The sequence below is a fragment of the Geotrypetes seraphini genome, chromosome 8 (assembly GCF_902459505.1).
Source record: "Geotrypetes seraphini chromosome 8, aGeoSer1.1, whole genome shotgun sequence".
Lineage (NCBI taxonomy): Eukaryota > Metazoa > Chordata > Amphibia > Gymnophiona > Dermophiidae > Geotrypetes > Geotrypetes seraphini.
Window position 1 is genome coordinate 102,246,600 of NC_047091.1, and position 20,680 is coordinate 102,267,279.

The 20,680-nt window shown below is 44.8% G+C and overlaps 1 protein-coding gene across 1 annotated transcript in view; it reads right to left on the reverse strand.

The window, feature by feature from the left end:
* The window catches only part of ELL (elongation factor for RNA polymerase II), a 176,845-nt gene that overhangs the window by 33,435 nt on the left and 122,730 nt on the right, over window positions 1–20,680 (reverse strand). The window contains 4 exon segments of the mRNA XM_033954987.1: window positions 1,015–1,153; window positions 1,155–1,514; window positions 3,053–3,149; window positions 14,037–14,161. Coding sequence (XP_033810878.1) covers window positions 1,015–1,153; window positions 1,155–1,514; window positions 3,053–3,149; window positions 14,037–14,161 — 721 coding nt within the window.

The window sequence follows — 20,680 nt, forward strand, 5'->3', positions numbered from 1 at the left end:
CTACAGAGCAGAACATCTCTCATTGGAATTAGGTATTGAGTCTGTTTGGATAAATCAACTACCATTAAAAAAAGAGTCACACAGAACTCTTGAAATCAGTGATGGCAGGCCTGATACTCAAATTCTGATACTCTTTCCACTGTAATGAAATGAAATGAAAACACAGACTGAACATAAGCAATGCCTCCGCTGGGTCAGACCTGAGGTCCATCGTGCCCAGCAGTCCACTCACGCGGCGGCCCAACAGGTCTAGGACCTGTGCAGTAATCCTCTATTTATACCTTTCTATCCCCTTTTACAGCAGGAAATTGTCCAATCCTTTCTTAAACCCCAGTACCATACTCTGTCCTATCACGTCCTCTGGAAGCGCATTCCAGGTGTCCATCACACGTTGGGTAAAGAAGAACTTCCTAGCATTCGTTTTGAATCTGTCCCCTTTCAACTTTTCCAAATGCCCTCTTATTCTTTTATTTTTTGAAAGTTTGAAGAATCTGTCCCTCTCTACTCTCTCTATGCCCTTCATGATCTTGTAAGTCTCTATCATATCCCCTCTAAGTCTCCTCTTCTCCAGGGAAAAGAGTCTGTTTCTCCAATCTCTCAGCATATGAAAGGTTTTCCTGTCACTTCTGCTAGAGGTTCTCCTAGATCAGGGGTGTCCAACCTGTGGCCCCGTGAAGTATTTTGTGCGGCCCCGGTCATGGGCGATGCAGTGTTTTCCTCTGTTGCCCCCGGGTGTTTACCGTCTTGCATGCTCCCTCCTTTGTCTTGTTGCAGCGTTTGTGCTGCCCCAGAAAATTTTTTTTCAGCCAATGCGGCCCAGGGAAGCCAAAAGGTTGCACACCTCTATTCTAGATGCTCTGCTGCTGCTGTTTGCCAAGTACCAATTATAATTTTTTTAAATTAAAATAGTAATGTGAACACACAACTGATGGTCCTTAATAGATCCATTTAACTATTTCACAGAGCTGTTACCACCTCTGAGTTTCAAGTACTGCACCCCAACTGTATTCATACCTTTGGAATCCTGTGGAGCACTGTTACTTAAGACCGAATTCTTGATTAATTCACAGTTTTGTTTCTCTTCCTTATGTATCATCTCATTTCTCCTTTCCTTGGTTTTCTCCTTTTCTTTGTGTTTTTTGGATTTTTTTTTTTGGCTTTCCACAGGGTGAGCTACAGTTCTGCCCAGTCACTTGAGGACAATTTTTTGGCACAGGATGACTTTGCTTCTCTATAGCCTCCTGGCTCTCACAGAGTCTGCCATTACGGCCAGAATTGTTGCTAACGTCTGATAGAGGGTCACAGGATCTCAAAGTGTCCAACACTGGTAAGTGGGAGCTAGAACTGACAGTTTCAGCCCCAGCAGTCTGCACAGCTGGAGGAGGGACAGAGGCCTCCTTCCCATTTAAGTTCAGTTTCCCATTGAAGGTGATTTGAGTTCTGTTTGTAAAATGAGAAATTCTAGGTTTTTTGTTAGCTAGTGGATCAATAAATTCCGCAGGCTGGGGTCGTTTCTGAAAGGAAAGAAAGAAAATAGCAAGTCTTAACATTAAGTTTACTGTGTAATATTTCCAAAAAATGTTATTTTATAAACACTAGATGGCCCTGTAATACAGGAAATGAGATATTTACATACACTGAGAACTAAATTGTGTGCCAATGTGCAAATAGAGAAACAGAGAACATAATGATAAAGGCTATGCGGCCATCTAGCAAACTGATGTGACAAGATCTAAAATGTGCATTTCAGCTTTAGATTCCTGCTTCCTTTGCCAGGAAATTAATGTTTAACGTAGCAGGCAAAGGACTGGGTAAATATTTATTGAGGAAAAGCTCAATATCAGTTAACATTTAAATTTAAGTAAATGCCTGGTTATTATATTTGCTGGTCTTCAGGTGCAATTTAAGGGACATAGTTATAATCTTTCTCACTCTCAGTTACAGCAGCTGATCTGAAAAAAAGAGTCAAGAGGACTACTACTCTACTACTACTTATATCTATAGCACTGCTAGAGGTATGCAGCGCTGTACATTAAACATGTTATATTGAGAACCCAGCAGAGTAAAATTACAAAATCTTTTAAAAAATAAAGAGGTGAAAAGTAACTGCATGGTTACCATTATTTTATCTAAAAAAAAAAAAATCTATGTAAATTTAAATAAATAATGAACACAAGCATTTAAGAAAAAGCTAAATATTTAGGACCAACTGTGAACAATGACACAGACCTCAGTATAGACAAAAGCAATACGATTTTCATAATTTTTAATTTTATTTTTATTTTTACACATAGGAGGTAGGGAGCACAATTATGCTCACAAAAATATGGAAAGTCAGCACCAGTATAATTTTATCTGCTGGAAATATGGGGTGAATATGGGGAAGAGATATGCCTAACAAAAATAACTCTCAGTTGTACACTTTTATCATTTACAATGTGGACAAGTGAGTGATGATCAGTACTCTAGCCCATCTGTTATAATACAATTCAAGTTATATTATTAGAGGAGGGGCCTCAGATCCCCGTGCGCTGCCAGCTATACAGCTTATCTAGTGTGGCTGATAAGCTGTTTAGCTGGCAGCGCACGGGGATCTGAGGCCCCTCCTCTAATAATATAACTTGAATTGTATTATAACAGAGTGGGCTAGAGTACTGATCATCACTCACTTGTCCACATTGTAAATGATAAGTGTACAACAGAGTTATTTTTGATAGGAATAGTTGGTTCTCTCTAGTTCCTACATATTTTGTTAGAAGAGATATGCCTAACCCTTATTTGAAATCATTTTTTGGCATTATTTTAATTGAAACAGAAAATGATCAGTCAATCTTTTATTGGTTCTTCAGCACTTTCCCAGTATTTGCTCAAAAAACAGAAGGCTGAACAGATTTAAAAAAAACATATCCCAAAATGAAAAATCCTGCTAAACTTGTACCCTGGAGAATTAAATTGGCTTTGATATTTTAAACTACATAGAAAGATCTAAAATACACAAGATCTGATCAAGAGCAATCGCTGTAACTTGTGGCCTTGAAAATTTACCACTTACCTGGGGAGGAGATAAGGAATTCACATTGTCTTTTGGAGGACTAGGGGGAGAAACATCAGCAGGAAAACCAGCTGTATTCTGAGGCAGACAGAGTTTCCTGCAAAGCAGAATCCCCACCCAGAGATATGAATAGGAGTCAAACTTATTGCTTGCAGAGAACTAAATGCACACTGAAGTGAACCAAATTGATGACTTTCTTTGCCTCACCTTCCTCCGTCTGGGCCAAAAGTGTTCCGAACCTGAAAAGTACTATATTCTAGTAACCCCTGAAGAAATGCAAAAACTCCACTACATTACTTAACTAAGTACATACAAATACTGGGTAGCCTTATACAAGTAAGTAATTTGAAGGATTTATTACAGCAGTTTCTCAATCCAGCACATTTTTGGCTCAGCTGCACTGCAAAAATTTAACATTCTGGACACCATCGGATTAAGTGGTTTCTTCATCTAAGACAACACTGACAGTGAATTTTAGAAAAAACATTACTTTTATAAAAACTATTTAGCACTCCCTAAATCATGTGAAGTTTGTCATTCCTTGGCCTGTATAGAGTTCTGAAGGCCCTGAGGCGATAAAATACACCCTATCCCCCCCAAAAAAAAAAGAGTCATTGGAAATTAGAGAAGATTAAAAGATAAAGTAGACTAAAATCAGTGAGTGATGCCAACCAAATTTCTGCAGAAGGATCGAGAGAAGAGGCACAAGTTGGAAAGCAAGATGGCAGAGCACGACAGCCCTTCACCACTGGCAGTAGAATCAACACTGGTCATGGTGATTACAGCTGAAGTAACAGGAGTGGTGGAAGGGAAGATTAAGTTCTTACCACAATAATCTTCTTTCTAGTAGAAGGGTACAGAAGGCTTGACAAATGGGTTTCTTCCTTTCATCTGCAAGGTTTGCAGAAGGCCATCATCTGCATTTTTCAACTCCACCTCCTTGTGTCACTGGGCAGTGCCTAAGTTCATCAGTTCATACCAAAGCAATGGATAACCCCCTAAGGAGGAGAAAGAACAAGGAGGGCAAGGGAACTCTCAGATTGAAGTCTTTTCTGCTCTACAACAAGAATTAATGAAACCAATGGATACATGTCAAACAAAGGTGAAGTCAAACATGCCACCTCTATCTGAGTGCAACCAGCATTAACATTTATGCAGCTCCTATAGCCTCTCCCAAATGTTTCACTACAGTACTAATGGATAACTCTTCTTACTTGTTTAACAGAAGGCTATTAAGCATCTTGGTTCTCTCTTGGTCATTCAAAGATGAGCATCTGGAGACACCTATATGTGTCCGAGTCAGAAAGCAGGCTAACTTAACATTTGACAGGGCAGGCCATCAAGCCTTCTGTACCCTTCTAGTAGAAAGAAGATTATCAAGGTAAGAACCTAATCTTCCCTTCTAGTGCAAAGGGTACAGTAGGCTTAACAAGTGGGATGTACCAAAGTAGTCCTCTAAGTCTAGGGTGGGGCAGATGAGCTGTTGCGAACACTCAAAAGTGGTGTCCATTTGTGCTACCATTTCCACTATGTAAAACTTTGTAAACGTATGGAGGGTAGACCATGTAGCTACTCTACAGATCTCCTCAAGTGGATCTGCATGGGATTCTATCCATGAAGAGGCCATACCTCTGGTGGAACGTAATTTCAAAGAAATTAGCAGCTGTTTAACACAGCCAATGTACGCAGATGAGATAGCCATGCAAATCCATCTGGAGATGGATGCCTTCGAGGCAGGCTTTCCCCATTTGCTAAGGATGATTAACTAATAGATGATCTGAAAGATGAAATTAATTTGTCACCTCGAGACAACAGAAGAGAATTCTCCTCATGCTCAGTAACGTCAACTCTTTATCCTTTTTCTTTATGCCTGTGGCATAGAATGCCGGAGGCTGGACTTCTTGATTTACATGGAAGGCTGAGACCACTTCTGGTAAAAAGGATAGCACTGTGTGTAGAGACATGCCTGCCTCTGTAACTGAGGAAGGGATCACTGCATGATAGAGCCTGGAGCTCCTAAACCCTTCTCGCAAATGTGACTGTCACCAGGAAAACCGTCTAGACCACATGTGCCTGCGGGCCGAATCTGGCCTGCCTGGCCATTTTATGTGGCCTGTGGCAGTGCTCCCGAACTTCCCTTTTTCATAGCCCAACATGTCTTCCCTCCCGCACTGGTCAGATGTCGTCGTCAGGCTGAAAAATCTGCCAGCCTCGGCAGCAATTCAACAATGTTGTCCATGGTTCCACTTCCTGCTTTCCATCTGCCGCTGTCCACCGGGCAGAAACAAGAAGTCAAGCTCAATGGAGATAGACCACAGCAGACAGAAAGTGGGAAGGGGAGCCGCGGACAACGTTGCTGAATCACTGCCAAGGCCAGCAGATTTTTCAGCTTGATGGCAACATCGGACCGGCACGGGAGGGAAGACATGCTGGGCTGTGAGGAGAGAGAGATGAAGGGAGAAAGGTTGGACCTGGGGTGATGTGGAGGAAGAGAAAGAGAGAAACTTGAAGGGAATACTGTTGGGAAGAGAAAGGGAGAAATGGTGGACCTGGGGAGGTGGAGGGAAGCAGGCAAATAGGGGGAGAGATGGGATGCAGAATTGTTAGGCTTGGGGATAGAAGGGAGAGAGAGATGCAGCATCTCTTTTTTTTTCCTTCCATCTTACTGTTCAGCATCAAGGGGAGAGGGAAGAACAACAGAAAAGAGAGGGAACAAAATGTTGGACCAAGGGGAGGAGGAGAGATATGGCAATGGGGAGTAGATAGAAGGAAATAGGAGGCTGGGAAAGGAGTGAGATAGGAAATGGGAGAGCTAGGGACTGAGAGGAGATGGAGAATTGAGAGGTAGCTGAAAATTTAAAAAGAAAGGCAAAAAAGAGGGCAAGATTTGAGTGGACAGAGGCAAAAGAAAAAGTTAAGAAAGCTGAATGAGAAAATCAATATGTTGAAGACTGGCATAAGGAGAGAATGGAAGAGAGAAGAGGAGAACAAATGGACAGCAGACACTGGAAAGAAAATTAGTAGAAGACAGACAAGAAGCAGAAAGAGAAGCTGGGACTATGATGATGGAAAAGCAAAATGGCCAAACAACAAAAGGTAGAAAAAATAATTTTATTTTCTATTTTGTGATTACAATACGTCAGATTTGAAATATGTATCCTGTCAGAGCAGGTGTTAGACAGCAAGCGTGAACTAGGACCTAAAAGAGAGAGGAAAAGTCTTTTTTATTTTGTTTATACCACAGAGCTGGCATGTGGCTGGAGAGGTTGTATCCCTATACTTCTAATAAGACTAACCCTCTCCTTTACTAACGTGTAGCATGGGTTTTAGTGCCGGAAGCAGTGGTAACTGCTCTGAAGCTCATAGGAATTCTATGAGCGCCGGAGAAGTTACCACCGCTGCCGGCACTAAAACCCGTACTACGCGTTAAGGAGGAGGCAAGTATCTTAATAAAAAAAATCTGGCTCGCGACTTAGCCTATGTTTTAGATTTTGGCCCCTTACATGATTTGAGTTCAACACCCCTGGTCTAGACCATAAGATCCAACAGGGACATATATAGTAAGGGTTCATATGGGGCTTTATAGAGGGCCCGCAAAACAATATTAAGATCCCATGTAGGGAATGGTCATCGTACAGGAGGATGCTGCCACATCACTCCCTTCTGGTTATATCAGGATGGGAAACTAAGGATTCCTTCTCTACTCAAGCTCTAAGGCATGAGAGACTCGCCCAACTGCACCTTAAGAGGACCAACAGCCAGGCCCTTTTCAAGGCCATCCTGTAGGAATGACAAGATTACAGATATGGGAGCAGTGTATGGCTGCACCATCTGATCCATACACCAGCGCTGAAAGGTCTTCCAATACTTAACATAAGCCACAACAGTCAATGGCTTCTTGGATCATAGAAGAGTAGTTATAACTACCTCTGAATCTCCTTTCTGTGCTAAGGCTGCGTGCTTAAGAGCCATGCCATAAGGCCAAAGCGCTCTAGATCCTCCAGGACAAATGGTCCTTGTAACAGAAGTGCTGGAAGTAACGCAGCCTGGAGACATCTGTCCCGTTGTAGCCACACTAGATCCGCATACTGTGGATGCAGCAGTTAATCCAGAAAGCACAGTTACTTACCGTAACAGGTGTTATCCAGGGACAGCAGGCAGATATTCTTAACGTATGGGTGATGTCACCGACGGAGCCCCGGTACGGACATTTTTAACTAGAAAGTTCTAGTTGGCTGCACTGCGCATGCGTGGGTGCCTTCCCGCCCGATGGAGGAGCGCGTGGTCCCCAGTTAAGATAAGCCAGCTAAGAAGCCAACCCGGGGAGGAGGGTGGGACGTAAGAATATCTGCCTGCTGTCCCTGGATAACACCTGTTACGGTAAGTAACTGTGCTTTATCCCAGGACAAGCAGGCAGCATATTCTTAACGTATGAGTAACCTCCAAGCTAACAGAGAGGGAGGGGGGATGGTTGGCCATTAGGAAAATAAATTGTGTAACACAGATTGGCCGAAGTGTCCATCCCGTCTGGAGAAGGTATCCAGACAGTAGTGAGTAGTGAACGTGTGAACTGAGGACCAAGTGGCAGCCTTGCAGATTTCCTCGATGGGCGTGGAACGGAGGAAAGCCACAGAAGCAGCCATAGCTCTGACCCTGTGGGCCGTGACAGCACCTTCCAGTGAGAGACCGGCCCGAGCATAACAGAATGCAATACAGGCAGCAAGCCAGTTGGAAAGCGTCCATTTAGAGAAAGGACGACCCAAACGGTTAGGGTCGAAGGACAAAAAGAGCTGAGGAGACGAGCGGTGAGCCCTGGTATGGTTAAGGTAGTAAGCAAGGGCACGCTTACAGTCCAGCGTGTGCAATGCCTGTTCCCCAGGATGAGAATGGGGCTTAGGGAAAAAGACAGGCAACACAATGGACTGGTTGAAGTGAAATTCCGAGTCCACCTTGGGAAGGAATTTAGGATGGGTACGCAGAACCACCTTGTCATGGTGAAAAACAGTGAAAGGTGGGTCGGCAACCAGTGCATGCAGTTCACTAACCCTCCTGGCAGAGGTGATGGCAATGAGGAAAAGCACCTTCCATGTAAGAAATTTGAGCGGAGTTGTGGCAAGAGGCTCAAAAGGAGGTTTCATGAGGGCTGATAAACCACATTCAGGTCCCAGACGACTGGAGGAGGCTTCAGAGGTGGTTTGATGTTGAAGAGGCCTCTCATGAACCGGGAAACCAGGGGATGAGCCGTGAGCGGTTTTCCGAGGATAGGCTCATGAAACGCAGTGATGGCACTGAGGTGGACTCTGATTGAGGTAGACTTGAGGCCAGCGTCGGACAGAGAGAGCAAATAGTCCAATACAGTTTCCACCGCCAATGAGGTGGGATCGTGGTGATGTAGGAGACACCAAGAGGAGAACCGGGTCCACTTCTGATGGTAACATTGGAGGGTGGCCGGTTTCCTGGAGGCATTCAAAATTTGACGGACAGACTGAGACAGATTCTCTGGAGAGGTCAGGCCGAGAGAAACTGTCAGGTGGAGCGAGGACAGATTGGGATGCAGTAGCGACTGATGTTGCTGTGTAAGTAGAGTAGGAAACACAGGAAGAGGAATGGGCTCTCTGGAGCTCAGTTGGAGCAGGAGGGAGAACGAGTGTTGGCGAGGCCACCGAGGGGCGATGAGAATCATGGTGGCTCTGTCTCTGCAGAGTTTGAATAACGTCCGCAACATCAGAGGCAGTGGAGGAAAGGCATAGAGGAACCGATCCGTCCAATCGAGCAGGAATGCATCCGGGGCCAGACGGTGAGGAGAGAAGAGTCTGGAACAGAACTGGGGCAGCTGATGGTTGTGAGGAGCTGCAAAGAGGTCCACCTGCGGAGTGCCCCAGCGAGCAAAGATGGAGCGGAGCGTGGGAGGATCCAGAGTCCACTCGTGAGGTTGAAGGATGCGGCTGAGATTGTCGGCCAGGGAGTTCTGTTCTCCCTCGATGTAGACAGCCTTGAGGAAGACACTGTGGGCCGTGGCCCAGTTCCAGATGCGGATGACCTCCTGACAAAGGAGGGGAGATCCGGTGCCGCCTTGTTTGTTTATGCAGTACATGGCGACTTGGTTGTCTGTGCACAGGAGAAGAACCTGTGGGCAGAGAAGGTGCTGGAAGGCCCTGAGAGCATAGAACATGGCCCTGAGTTCCAGGAAATTGATGTGTTGACGCTCCTGAGGGGTCCAGAGTCCCTGGGTGCGAAGATCTCCCAGGTGAGCTCCCCACGCATAGGGGGAGGCATCTGTGGTTATGATCATGGAGTGAGGGGGTAGATGAAAGAGTAGACCCCTGGAAAGATTGGAGGAGTTCAACCACCATTGAAGAGATTGCTGAAGAGACGATGTCACAGAGATGGGATGAGAAAGAGGATCCGTGGTCTGTGACCATTGGTTGGCTAGAGTCCATTGAGGTGTCCTGAGGTGGAGTCGCGCCAGAGGAAGCACATGGACCGTCGAGGCCACGTGGCCCAGGAGGACCATCATCTGCCGAGCTGGGATGGAGTGATGAAGGAGCACCTGACGACAGAGGTGGAGCAGGGTCCGTTGTCGGTCGGAGGGGAGAAACGCCCTCATCAGAGTGGTGTCGAGAACTGCTCCAATGAACTGAAGTCGCTGTGTGGGAAGCAGATGCGACTTGGGGTAGTTGATCTCGAACCCCAGGAGATGGAGGAAATAGATGGTGTGTTGAGTGGCTTGCAGCACAAGTGGAGACGTAGGTGCTTTCACCAACCAATCGTCCAAGTAGGGGAACACCTGGAGGTTGTGAGACCTGAGGAAGGCCGCCACCACAATAAGGCACTTGGTGAACACCCTGGGGGATGATGCGAGGCCAAAGGGTAGCACTTTGTACTGATAGTGACGGTGCTGTATCTGAAATCGGAGGTAGCGACGTGAAGTCAGATTGATTGGAATGTGAGTGTAGGCCTCTTTGAGGTCTAGGAAACATAGCCAGTCGTGTTGAGAGAGAAGAGGGTAAAGCGTGGCAAGGGAGAGCATTCTGAACTTTTCCTTGACCAGTCACTTGTTGAGGTCCCGGAGATCGAGGATGGGACGGAGGTCTCCTGTCTTCTTGGGAACCAGGAAGTAGCGGGAGTAGAATCCCTGACCCCTTTGGTCTGATGGTACCTCTTCGATGGCGTTGAGAAGAAGGAGGGAGTGGACCTCCTTCAGGAGGAGGGGGGATTGGGAGGAGTGGGAAGCAGACTCTATGGGAGGATTGTCTGGTGGAAGAGTCTGGAAGTTGAGAGAGTAGCCGTGGTGAATGATGTTGAGGACCCATTGGTCTGATGTGATGACCTCCCAACGGCTGAGGAAGAGTTGGAGGCATCCTCCGATAGGCTGAGGAAGAGGCAATGATGGTGGGAGACTGGCTATGCCCTGGAGAAAGGAGTCAAAAGGGTTGAGATGGTTTTGACGGAAGGAGAGGCTTGGCAGGCTGATGAGACTGGGAACGAGCCTGAGGTTGATGCTGGTGACAAGGACGGTGAGGCTGCTGCTGAGGCGGGTTGAGAGGTCTGGCCGAGAACCTGCGTTGGTAGGAGGACTGCTGTCTGTAGGGGCGAGCAGGCGGAGTCTTTTTAGGTTTGACCAGAGTGTCCCACCTAGTCTCGTGCGCTGAGAGTTTCTGGGTGGTTGAGTCCAGGGACTCCACGAAAAGTTCGTCACCAAGACAAGGTGCATTAGCCAGGCGGTCTTGGTGGTTAATGTCAGAAACTCTCAGCCAGGCCAGACGCCGCATGGCAACAGCCATGGCAGATGCTCTAGAGGTCAGCTCAAATGAGTCATAAATGGAGCGTACCATGAATTTCCGAAGTTGGAGCAGACTGGAAATTTGCTGTTGGAAAAGAGGGACCTTACGTTCAGGAATGTATTTTTGCAAGGAAATAAATAAATATGAACTTGTACTTAGCTTATAAAGTTCTTTCTTTGTTTGAACTTATTTAAAATAGGAGCGCCTCCACCAACATGACCATGTTTCATGTACTTTCCTCAGGGTCGAGGCTCCCTTATTAATTATATTCTTGTGAGATTCGCTCCTCTCGATGTGAAATCTTTCATTTTTTGTGAAATGAAAGATTTCACATTGAGAGGAGCGAATCTCACAAGAATATAATTAATAAGGGAGCCTCGACCCTGAGGAAAGTACATGAAACATGGTCATGTTGGTGGAGGCGCTCCTATTTTAAATAAGTTCAAACAAAGAAAGAACTTTATAAGCTAAGTACAAGTTCATATTTATTTATTATAAAGAAAACCTAATAAATATTTTGCATAATATGATATATTTTGATCCTATGAGATACCGTGAAGAGTGGGTTCAGTGTATTTTGTACACTTGAGCCAACGGGTACATTTTCCCTCTGAGGATTGAGTATCAAAATATTTTCTTATAACCATCCTTTTATTAATATGGGGATGTGATATATAGCCGGTGTATTATTATATTGAGTGGATGAAGTTGGTCCGGCTATCTGCATAGCCACTCGGATAATTTCTATAGCTGAGAGAGCCTGAGCAGTAAGCGAGCTTCCAGATTCAGCTGCGCACTCTTGGTGCCTCTTTGGAAATTGACATACGCCACCACTGCAGCATTGTCCCAGAAGACTCAAACTGCTTGTCCCTCCAGACTCTTCCATAGTCTGCAACATCAAAAAAATTGCTCAAAGTTGTAATCTGTTTATTGACCACTATCCATGGGAGACCGACCAATACCTCTGGCTCAGGTGTCCGTTCCAGTGAGCTCCCCCCACCCCAGCCAAACAGGCTGGCATCCACTGTCACAATTATTCAGCTGAATATTAGGAAAGGCATGGCCCTGGCTACCGGTGTCCACAGGAGAGGCATCTGCAGGGAGTCCAATTCTGGTGACCACCGAGATAGAAATGCTTTCTGGAAAGGACAAATATGAGCCGTAAAAAATATTACATGACGCTAAAATTGATATTGAAATGTGTTAGCATGGAATGAAATATAAAACTATTCATCAGCTGAAAATTCCCATACAGCTTTGGAATAGACTAGCTTCTTAAAGATCTTGAAAAACTAGATATATGAAGAAAATGTCATGCCCATGAGGTAACTTCTAAGACTGAGGCTGTACATGCCCTGTACAAAGGAGAAATGGGCCTCAGAGAACGATTATACATATACCCTCTCATTCTATATCTTTGTGCCTAAATGTAAATTCCATTTGTATGCTAAAAATTACACAATACTAGCACTTATGGGATAAGGGTATACTTACATGTCTAAGTATTATGTGTACACTCTGTGTTCCTAAATTAAATAATAGCAGAATTTGCATAGCATGTAGCTGCATGTGGGCATAGCTTCCACTTTCATCAATCTCTGACCTTATTCAAAGCTCTCTAGTTGCTGATGCTATGTTGGGCAAAATATTGGCAGGACTATAGACCTAGTGATCTATTTTCATTCCCCTGCCTATGTCTGAATAAGTTGCCTATACATTTGTATATTCTATAAACTGCAGAAGGAAGCTCTATTGCTGTAGTGATACACCAAGCATTAATAGTTAACTTAGAGAATAAGATCTTATTCCACATACTCTGGGTACAAAACTATGTACAAAACTAAAAAAAAAAAAAAAAGAATAGTGAAGTTTGTATACAAATTCCACTTTTCTAGATGCGTGTACACACTGGTTGTACGAGTTTGCAAGCTATCTGTTTTTTTGGTTTAAATGTAGAAACCCATCCCATTTGGAGACATTATCTTCCTTCCAAACTGCACCATGCCCCCTGCCCCCCCAAAGCAACAAGAAATAGAATATCCCCATTATGTTCTACCAGACATTGCCAAATGACTTGACTTGGCCAGATCAAATGCTGGGCTTCATCAACCACTGGTGTGATGTAGCATAGCACTTCCTATACTCTTATATTAAGCATGCTGGTAACATCACTAGAACTAGGAACAAAATATTACTGAGGCTGGGCTTGAAGTCATTTCACCTGGCTTTATTCACAAGTATAATATTACAAAGATAATCCTGTAAGTCATAAGAACAGAAAGGCAGACTGAGTCAGACCAAGACCTGTCCAAGTCACAAGTACCTTAAGATCCCATAAAGTAGATCTATTTCCTATAGTTAATTTTAAGGAATGAAGAATGGTTCTCCAAAGTCTTAACGGACTAGTAATTTATGGACCTTTCCTCCAGAAACCTATCAAATCCTCTACTGAATCTTACTATTTTGGTTACCTTGAGTACATCATCCACCAACAGATTCCACAGCTTTATTTCATGCTAAATGGAAAAAAATGGGTTTTTTTTCTGATTTGTTTGTAATCTGTTGGTCAGTTTCATAGAATTTCCTCTTATTTTTGTGATGTTTCCAGGTTAAACCAACCATTCCCAATTTATTCATTCTACCCCACTTATTTTATTAACTTTTTATCATATCCCTTCCCAGGCATCTAATTTTCGAAGCTGAAATCAGATTTGACCTGCTCTCGTTTCAAGGTAGAATAAGGCCCAGAGAGGGAACTCATTAAATAGCCACTTAATTATGTACATCATAGTTGAAGGGGTGTCTCCTCCTATTTGATCCTAGAACTACTGCTATGAAGTCAGTGTATCTACAGGAGCATATAATATGGAATTTCAGCTTCATCAGGTTCTCTCTTCTTAAAAGATACTATATAATGACTGAACTCCAAAAGGTCTTGTTGCATTCCAACAGGTGCCAAGCTGGTAAGCAGAATTAGCAGCCTTCCAGCATTTTATCAGCACCTCCAACCTCTCCTTAGCCTCTAGCCGACGGTTGCTTGTACCATCCTGATGTAGGGGGATCTGTATTCTTTGTCAGCAGCAGGATGATACATGGGCATCAGTAAGTGATATTTCCAAACCCCATGCATCTTCGAGATTTGCTTCATTGATATATCATGAGCACCTCACTGTTACCATTGAAAAAAAGGGAATATTTACCGAACAAGTATCCTTTTCAGCGACTGCTGATCTCCTTCAGTGTATCCTGGCCAGTCCTTCTGTACATCTTTATATAAACAGTCTTTTAACGTGTATGTGCTGTCCTTGGCACTCAGGTTTGCCATCTAGAAAGGTAAAAGGAATCATTATGCCAGCAGTGATCAGAATTCAGGACTTAAGTCATGCACATAACCATAAAGGCACCACAGTGATGAAAGTATATATTTCAGCATTATCTAGTCTTTAAAGCATTGCCAATACAACCAAACAAGCAAGTCACATGTTACAGAGTCTCAAAACGCTCATGAATCTTTAGTTGGGCACAAGGAACAAAGTGAATAGAGATGGGACTGGAATGGAAGATTAGGTTCTTACTTTTGCTAATCTTCTTTCTTGTAAACAGGAATATCAGCCTTGACTAATGAGTATTCACCCTCCTTTACTGTGAAGTCTGTAGAACCTAATTTAAATATTCTCCAGCTCCTCTCCTCTCACTCTGGGCTGTACTAAATTTCCTTAGTCTGTATCAAAGCAGTGAGTCATCCCTAGAGTGGATACAAAAAGAGAAGGACACAGGGATTCTCCCCAAGTTAACACAATTCTATTTTGCTCAACAAAAACAGCATTAATTAAAACATTTTGCAATGCAAATTGAGGTGAAATGAAACTTGTGTGCAACCTGCCCCAGCAATTCAAGAATTAATCAATTTATAATCTTACACTATTGTAATAAATTCTTCTCATCCTTGACCGTAAGGGATAGTGGAAGTAAACAAGACATCTGACCCTCCAGACATATCCAAGATAGAAAGCAGGATAACAAACAGACAAGAGTGAGTGTCAAGACTCATACTCCTGTTTACAAGAAAGATTAGCAAAGGTAAGAACCTAATCTTTCATTCTAATGCAACAGGAATATAAGTCTTGATCAACAGGACATAGCAAAGCAGTCCCCAGGGATGGACAAGTGAGCCAGCTGCCAGTACCACAGAACCCAACTCTACATCACTTCTGGCTGCTATATCCACCCTGTAAAACTTGGTAAAAGTGGGGAGGCGAGACCACATGGCTGCCCTACAAATTTCTTCAGGTGAGAGAGCTCTAGTCTTTGCCCAAGATGACACCACCCCTCTGGTGGAGTGTGCCTTTACTCCCACAGGAGACTATTTTCCGTTCCCGATATAGGCAGAAAAAATTGCCAGTCGAATCCATCTTGAAACGGTCCCCTTTGATACTGACCATCCTTGTCATGCTGCATCCAGGAGCACAAAGAGATGATCCAACAGGCGAAACTCATTTGTCTTCTCTAAATAACAAAGAACATAAGAACATAAGCAGTGCCTCTGCCGGGTCAGACCACAGGTCCATCCTGCCCAGCAGTCCGCTCCCGCGGCGGCCAAAAACAGGTCAAGGCCTGTCTGAATCATCAGAAGGGGCTCCCCTGCCACCTTAGTTTCCCATTTAAGTTCTGCCCTCCTATCGAAGTCCTAGCCCTCCGGTCTTGCACATGCACGACCAGGTTGGTTTACTCAGTACCCCACGATCCCTCTATCCCTCAGGAATCCATCCAATCCCTGCTTGAATCCCTGTACCGTACTCTGCCTGATCACTTCCTCCGGTAGGGCATTCCAAGTGTCCACGACCCTTTGGGTGAAAAAGAACTTCCTTGCATTTGTTTTGAACCTGTCTCCCTTCAGTTTCTCAGAATGCCCCCTCGTATTTGCTGTCCCCTTCAGTCTGAAGAATCTGTCCCTATCCACCCTCTCTATGCCGCTCATGATCTTGAAGGTCTCTATCATATCTCCCCTGAGTCTCCTTTTCTCCAGAGAGAAGAGCCCCAGCCTATCCAGCCTCTCGGCGTATGAGCAGTGTTCCAGCCCTTTTACCATTTTTGTTGCTCTCCTTTGGACTCTCTCAAGTACCGCCATGTCCTTCTTGAGGTGCGGCGACCAATACTGAACGCAGTATTCCAGATGCGGACGCACCATCGCTCGATACAATGGCATGATGACTTCCCGTGTTCTGGTTGTTATGCCCTTCTTTATGATGCCCAGCATCCTGTTGGCTTTTTTCGAGGCTGATGCGCACTGTGCAGATGGCTTCAGTGATGCATCCACCAGCACACCCAAGTCTCTCTCGAGTCTGCTATCTCCCAACAATACCCCACCCAATTTGTAGTTGAACAACGGGTTCTTTTTCCCTATATGCATGACCTTGCATTTGTCCACGTTGAAGCGCATTTGCCATTTGTTTGCCCAGTCTTCCAGCTTGTCCAGGTCCCTTTGTAGGTCCTCACACTCCTCCCTGGTCCTAACTCTGCCGCACATTTTGGTATCGTCTGCGAATTTTATAACCTCACACTTTGCCTCCTTTTCCAGGTCATTGATGAATATGTTAAAGAGTAAAGGCCCCAGCACCGATCCCTGTGGCACACCGCTCGTGACTCCCCGCCAGTCAGAATATTGGCCCTTTACTCCAACCCTCTGCAGTCTACCCGACAGCCAGTGCTTGATCCATCTGTGCACATCCCCTCCCACCCCGTGGCTCCACAGTTTCTTAAGTAGCCTTTCATGTGGCACCTTGTCGAAAGCCTTTTGAAAGTCGAGGTAAATGATGTCTATGGGCTCCCCATTGTCCATCCGACTGCTTATTCCCTCAAAGAAGTACAGAAGGTTCGTTAGGCACGACCTTCCCTTACAGAATCCGTGCTGGCTTGTTCTCAGTAGGCCATTCCTCTCGATGTGCTCGCAAATGCCGTCCTTGATCATAGCTTCCACCATCTTCCCTATTATTGAAGTCAGGCTTACCGGCCTGTAGCTCCCGGGGTCACCCCTCGATCCCTTCTTGAAGATCGGTGTGACATTTGCCAATTTCCAGTCCTCTGGCACCTCACCAGTTTTCAAGGATAGGTTGCAAACATGTTGGATTGTGCCCGCTATTTCCTGTCTTAGTTCTTTCAGCACCCTTGGGTGGATCCCGTCCGGGCCCGGTGATTTGCCGCATTTTAACCTGTCTATCTGTTTGAGGACATCCTCCCTACTTACCTCTATGTGCTCTAATTTTTCAGCCTGTTCCCCACTCATGAGCTCCTCTGAGTCCGGTATATTAGATGTGTCTTCGCTCGTGAAAACCGACGAGAAGAACGTGTTCAACCTCTCAGCTACCTCTTTATCCTCCTTAATCACTCCCTTCCTGTCCCCATCGTCCAACGGCCCTACCTCCTCTCTCGCTGGTCGCTTCCCCTTAACGTAACTGAAGAATGCCTTGAAGTTTTTCGCCTCCTTGGCCAGCCCCTCTTCGTATTTCTCTTTTGCTTTTCTAACCTCCCGGTGGCATTCCTTTTGGCATTTCCTGTGCGCCTGGCAATTTTCCTCTGTTGGGTCCTCTTTCCATCTCCGGAAAGATACTTTTTTGTCCTTTATCGCCCTCTTTACTTCTATTGACATCCAAACCGGGTCCTTTGATCGCTTGTTCTTGCAGCCTTTCCTGAAATTGGGGACGTACATTCTCTGTGCTTCCTGCAGGGTGTCCCTAAATAGGGTCCAGGCGCTTCCCACAGTCTCCATCCTAAAGATGTTTCTGAGCTTCCTCCCCACCATTTCCCTCATAGCAGCGTAGTTCCCTTTCTTGAAGTTCAGCGCAGTTGTTGCGGTCCTCCTAACTATGGGTGTCCCTCTTTCTAATGTGAATCTGATCGTGTTGTGATCACTGTTGCCTAGTGGTCCTCCCACTTCTACCCCTCTTGCAGGCCCCCCTAATCCGTTTAGGATGAGGTCAAGAGTAGTACCCCCTCGCGTCGGTTCTTTGACTAGTTGCTCCATGAAGCAGTCCTTCACAGCTTCTACAAATCCTGTCTCCCTAGTGCAGTTGGAGTGACCCGTACTCCAGTCTATCCCTGGGTAGTTGAAGTCCCCCATCACTGTTACACTTCCAGTCCTGCACTCCTGTCTCAATTCCGCTTCCCAAGTCGTGTCCGACTCCCTCTGGCGTACCAGGTGGTCGAAAGTACAGCCCCAGTTTTATGCTCGCACCCTTGTTTCCCGGTAATTTGACCCACAGCGATTCCAGCCCCTCTGCCTTCGTTGCCATATCCATTCCGACCGAGTGGATAGATTCCTTTATATATAGTGCTATGCCTCCCCCCTTTTTGTGGGTCCTGTCCCTCCTATAGAGCTTGTACCCTGGCAGCGCTATATCCCATTGATTTTCCTCTGTCCACCAGGTTTCTACAATTCCAATTATATCCAGGTCCTCCCCCTTGGCGACGACTTCTAGTTCACCCATCTTGGCCGTGAGGCTTCTTGCATTTGCGTATAAGCACCGCAGGTCCCGTCGTTTTTCTTCCACTTCTGCATTTACCTGGTCCACTTGCCCTTGGATTTCTGGCAGTTTTCCCGCTCTCTGTGTTTCTGCTTTACCCTCAGCCTTTACCCTCTTAGCTTTCAGCTTCCCCACATTCCTGCCACCCCACTTTCCCGCTTTTCCTCTGGGATTTTTAGCCCTACCGGCCCCCTCCTGGGCTGTCATCCCTTGAGCCTCTGTTTGATCCCCCTTGCCTTGTGGTGCTTCTATATTACCCTCGACTTTCGCCCTTATGCCACCCAGTCCCCCTGTGTCCCCATGCCCCTTAGTCTTCTCCCAGCAAGCTCCCTTTACCTGATGATTCCCTCGCTGTCTGATCTGTAGATCTTCCGGTCCCTCTGTTTCCTCCCTGCAGTCAGCCCGTTCAGCATCTGTTCTGGATGCTGTTGTCCGAAGCGTCAACATCAGATCTGCTGTCAGCTTTCCCCCTCTCTTCAGTTTAAAGCCCTCTCGATCTCCTTCCTCAAAGAACTCTTTGGATGTCCAGGTACTTCAGGATCTTGTCTTCCTTCTTTGCCCCAGAGGAAAAAAATGGCAAGAGACGAACTTCCTGGTTTAGGTGAAAACTACCTTTGTAACAGGGAAGGTACCGTTCGAAGCACGACACCAGTTTCCGAAAACTTGAAGAACAGTTTCCTGCAGAACAGAGCTTTTTGGTCCAGGAACTGACAAGATGGGGGGAATCTATTATAGATCTAGCCTTTAGTGGAATAAATGGCATAGTACGAGAGATAATGGTGATGGGTCTGCTGGGAAACACTGATCATAACATGATCAAATTTGAACTGATTATCTGGAGCATTTAATTTTCAAAACAGGCAACTATTATAAAATGAGGAAAATGGTTAAAAAGAAGCTAGAAGGATCAGTGGGATCTCAATATCCCTGTCCCATCCCCATCCTGTAAGCTCTGCCTTAATCATACAAGCCTCGAACACACATGACTTTTAAAGTGTTTGAGGCTTGTACAGATGAGGACACAGCTTGCAGGAATGGGGCAGGGACAGAGCTCATGGGGACAGGATGGGGATAGAGAGATCCCACAGGAATGGGGAAAATTTGTCTACATGCCATTCTTTAGTTAGGACTTTAACTCAGGAATGATCGTTGCTTAAAAATACCACCACAGAAGCCCAGAACAGATGTATTCCATATATTAAAGAAGGAAAGAGCAAACAGATAGCATGGTTGAAAGTTGAAGTGAAAGAGGCTATTAGAACCAAAAGACCTTAAAAAAAAATGGAAAGAGGATTCATATGAAGAAAAGAAGAAACAAACACTAGCAAATTAAATGCAAAGCTTTGATAACGAAGGCTAAAAGAGAATTTGAAGAGAAATTTTGCCAAAGAGGCAAAAATGCATAGTAACAACTTTTTTAGGTAAATCAGAAGCAGAAAGCCTCTGAGGGAATGTGTGGCACTGTTAGATCTTTAACAAGCAAGAAGGGCACTTAAGGAGAACAAGGCTATAGTGGAGAGAGACAGAATTCTTTGCTTGATTTTTATGGAAGATATAAGAGATCTACTTTTTGTTAATCCACCGAGGAGTCTGTAGAGTAGGTGTTCAATCTGTACCCATGAACCAGGTCTTGCAAATAGCACAAACATTGTTTTCTGCTCCTCCTACTTAGCAAAGTAACACAGAGCCCCCTACAATTGAGTCCAAAAGCAATCGAACATCACTAGAACAAAGAATACACAGAAGGGGACACGGGAATTTCCCCGCAAACATAACATTATTCTGTCCTGCTCTGCAACATATACGAGAACAATTAATAAACAGGAAACATGAAAAACAGGCAAGGCAGCAATATGAACCAACTTGCTGTGTGCAATGTGCACGAGCTCAAACTTAGCCAGCAGCAAAGATATGTACTCACTTAGGCAGAATGATTTCTTGGAGGGCCCTTCTGCTAGTTGGAAGATACTTGAGTATTATTTTTAAATGTCAATTTGTTATATTTTTTAGTTTATAATTGTCCCCTGAGGAAGGCGACGGTGTTGCCGAAACCTGCATCTAGTCGGGACACATATGTTTAGCACTTTAAGGATTCACCATTGAACTTTGGTACTAACTATTAATAAAGCATTTGTAACTGCAGGTTGGTCTTGACATCTCTAGTGCCTCTTTTTTCATTTGATATGTTCATATTATGACATTTATATATAAATGTTTTTTTTGTTTTTTTTTAATGATTGACTAACTGGCATTTAGTTAATAATGCATAAACATCTAAATCCTGATTTAAAAAAACATGTCTAAAATTGAAAGTGCTTCTGGAA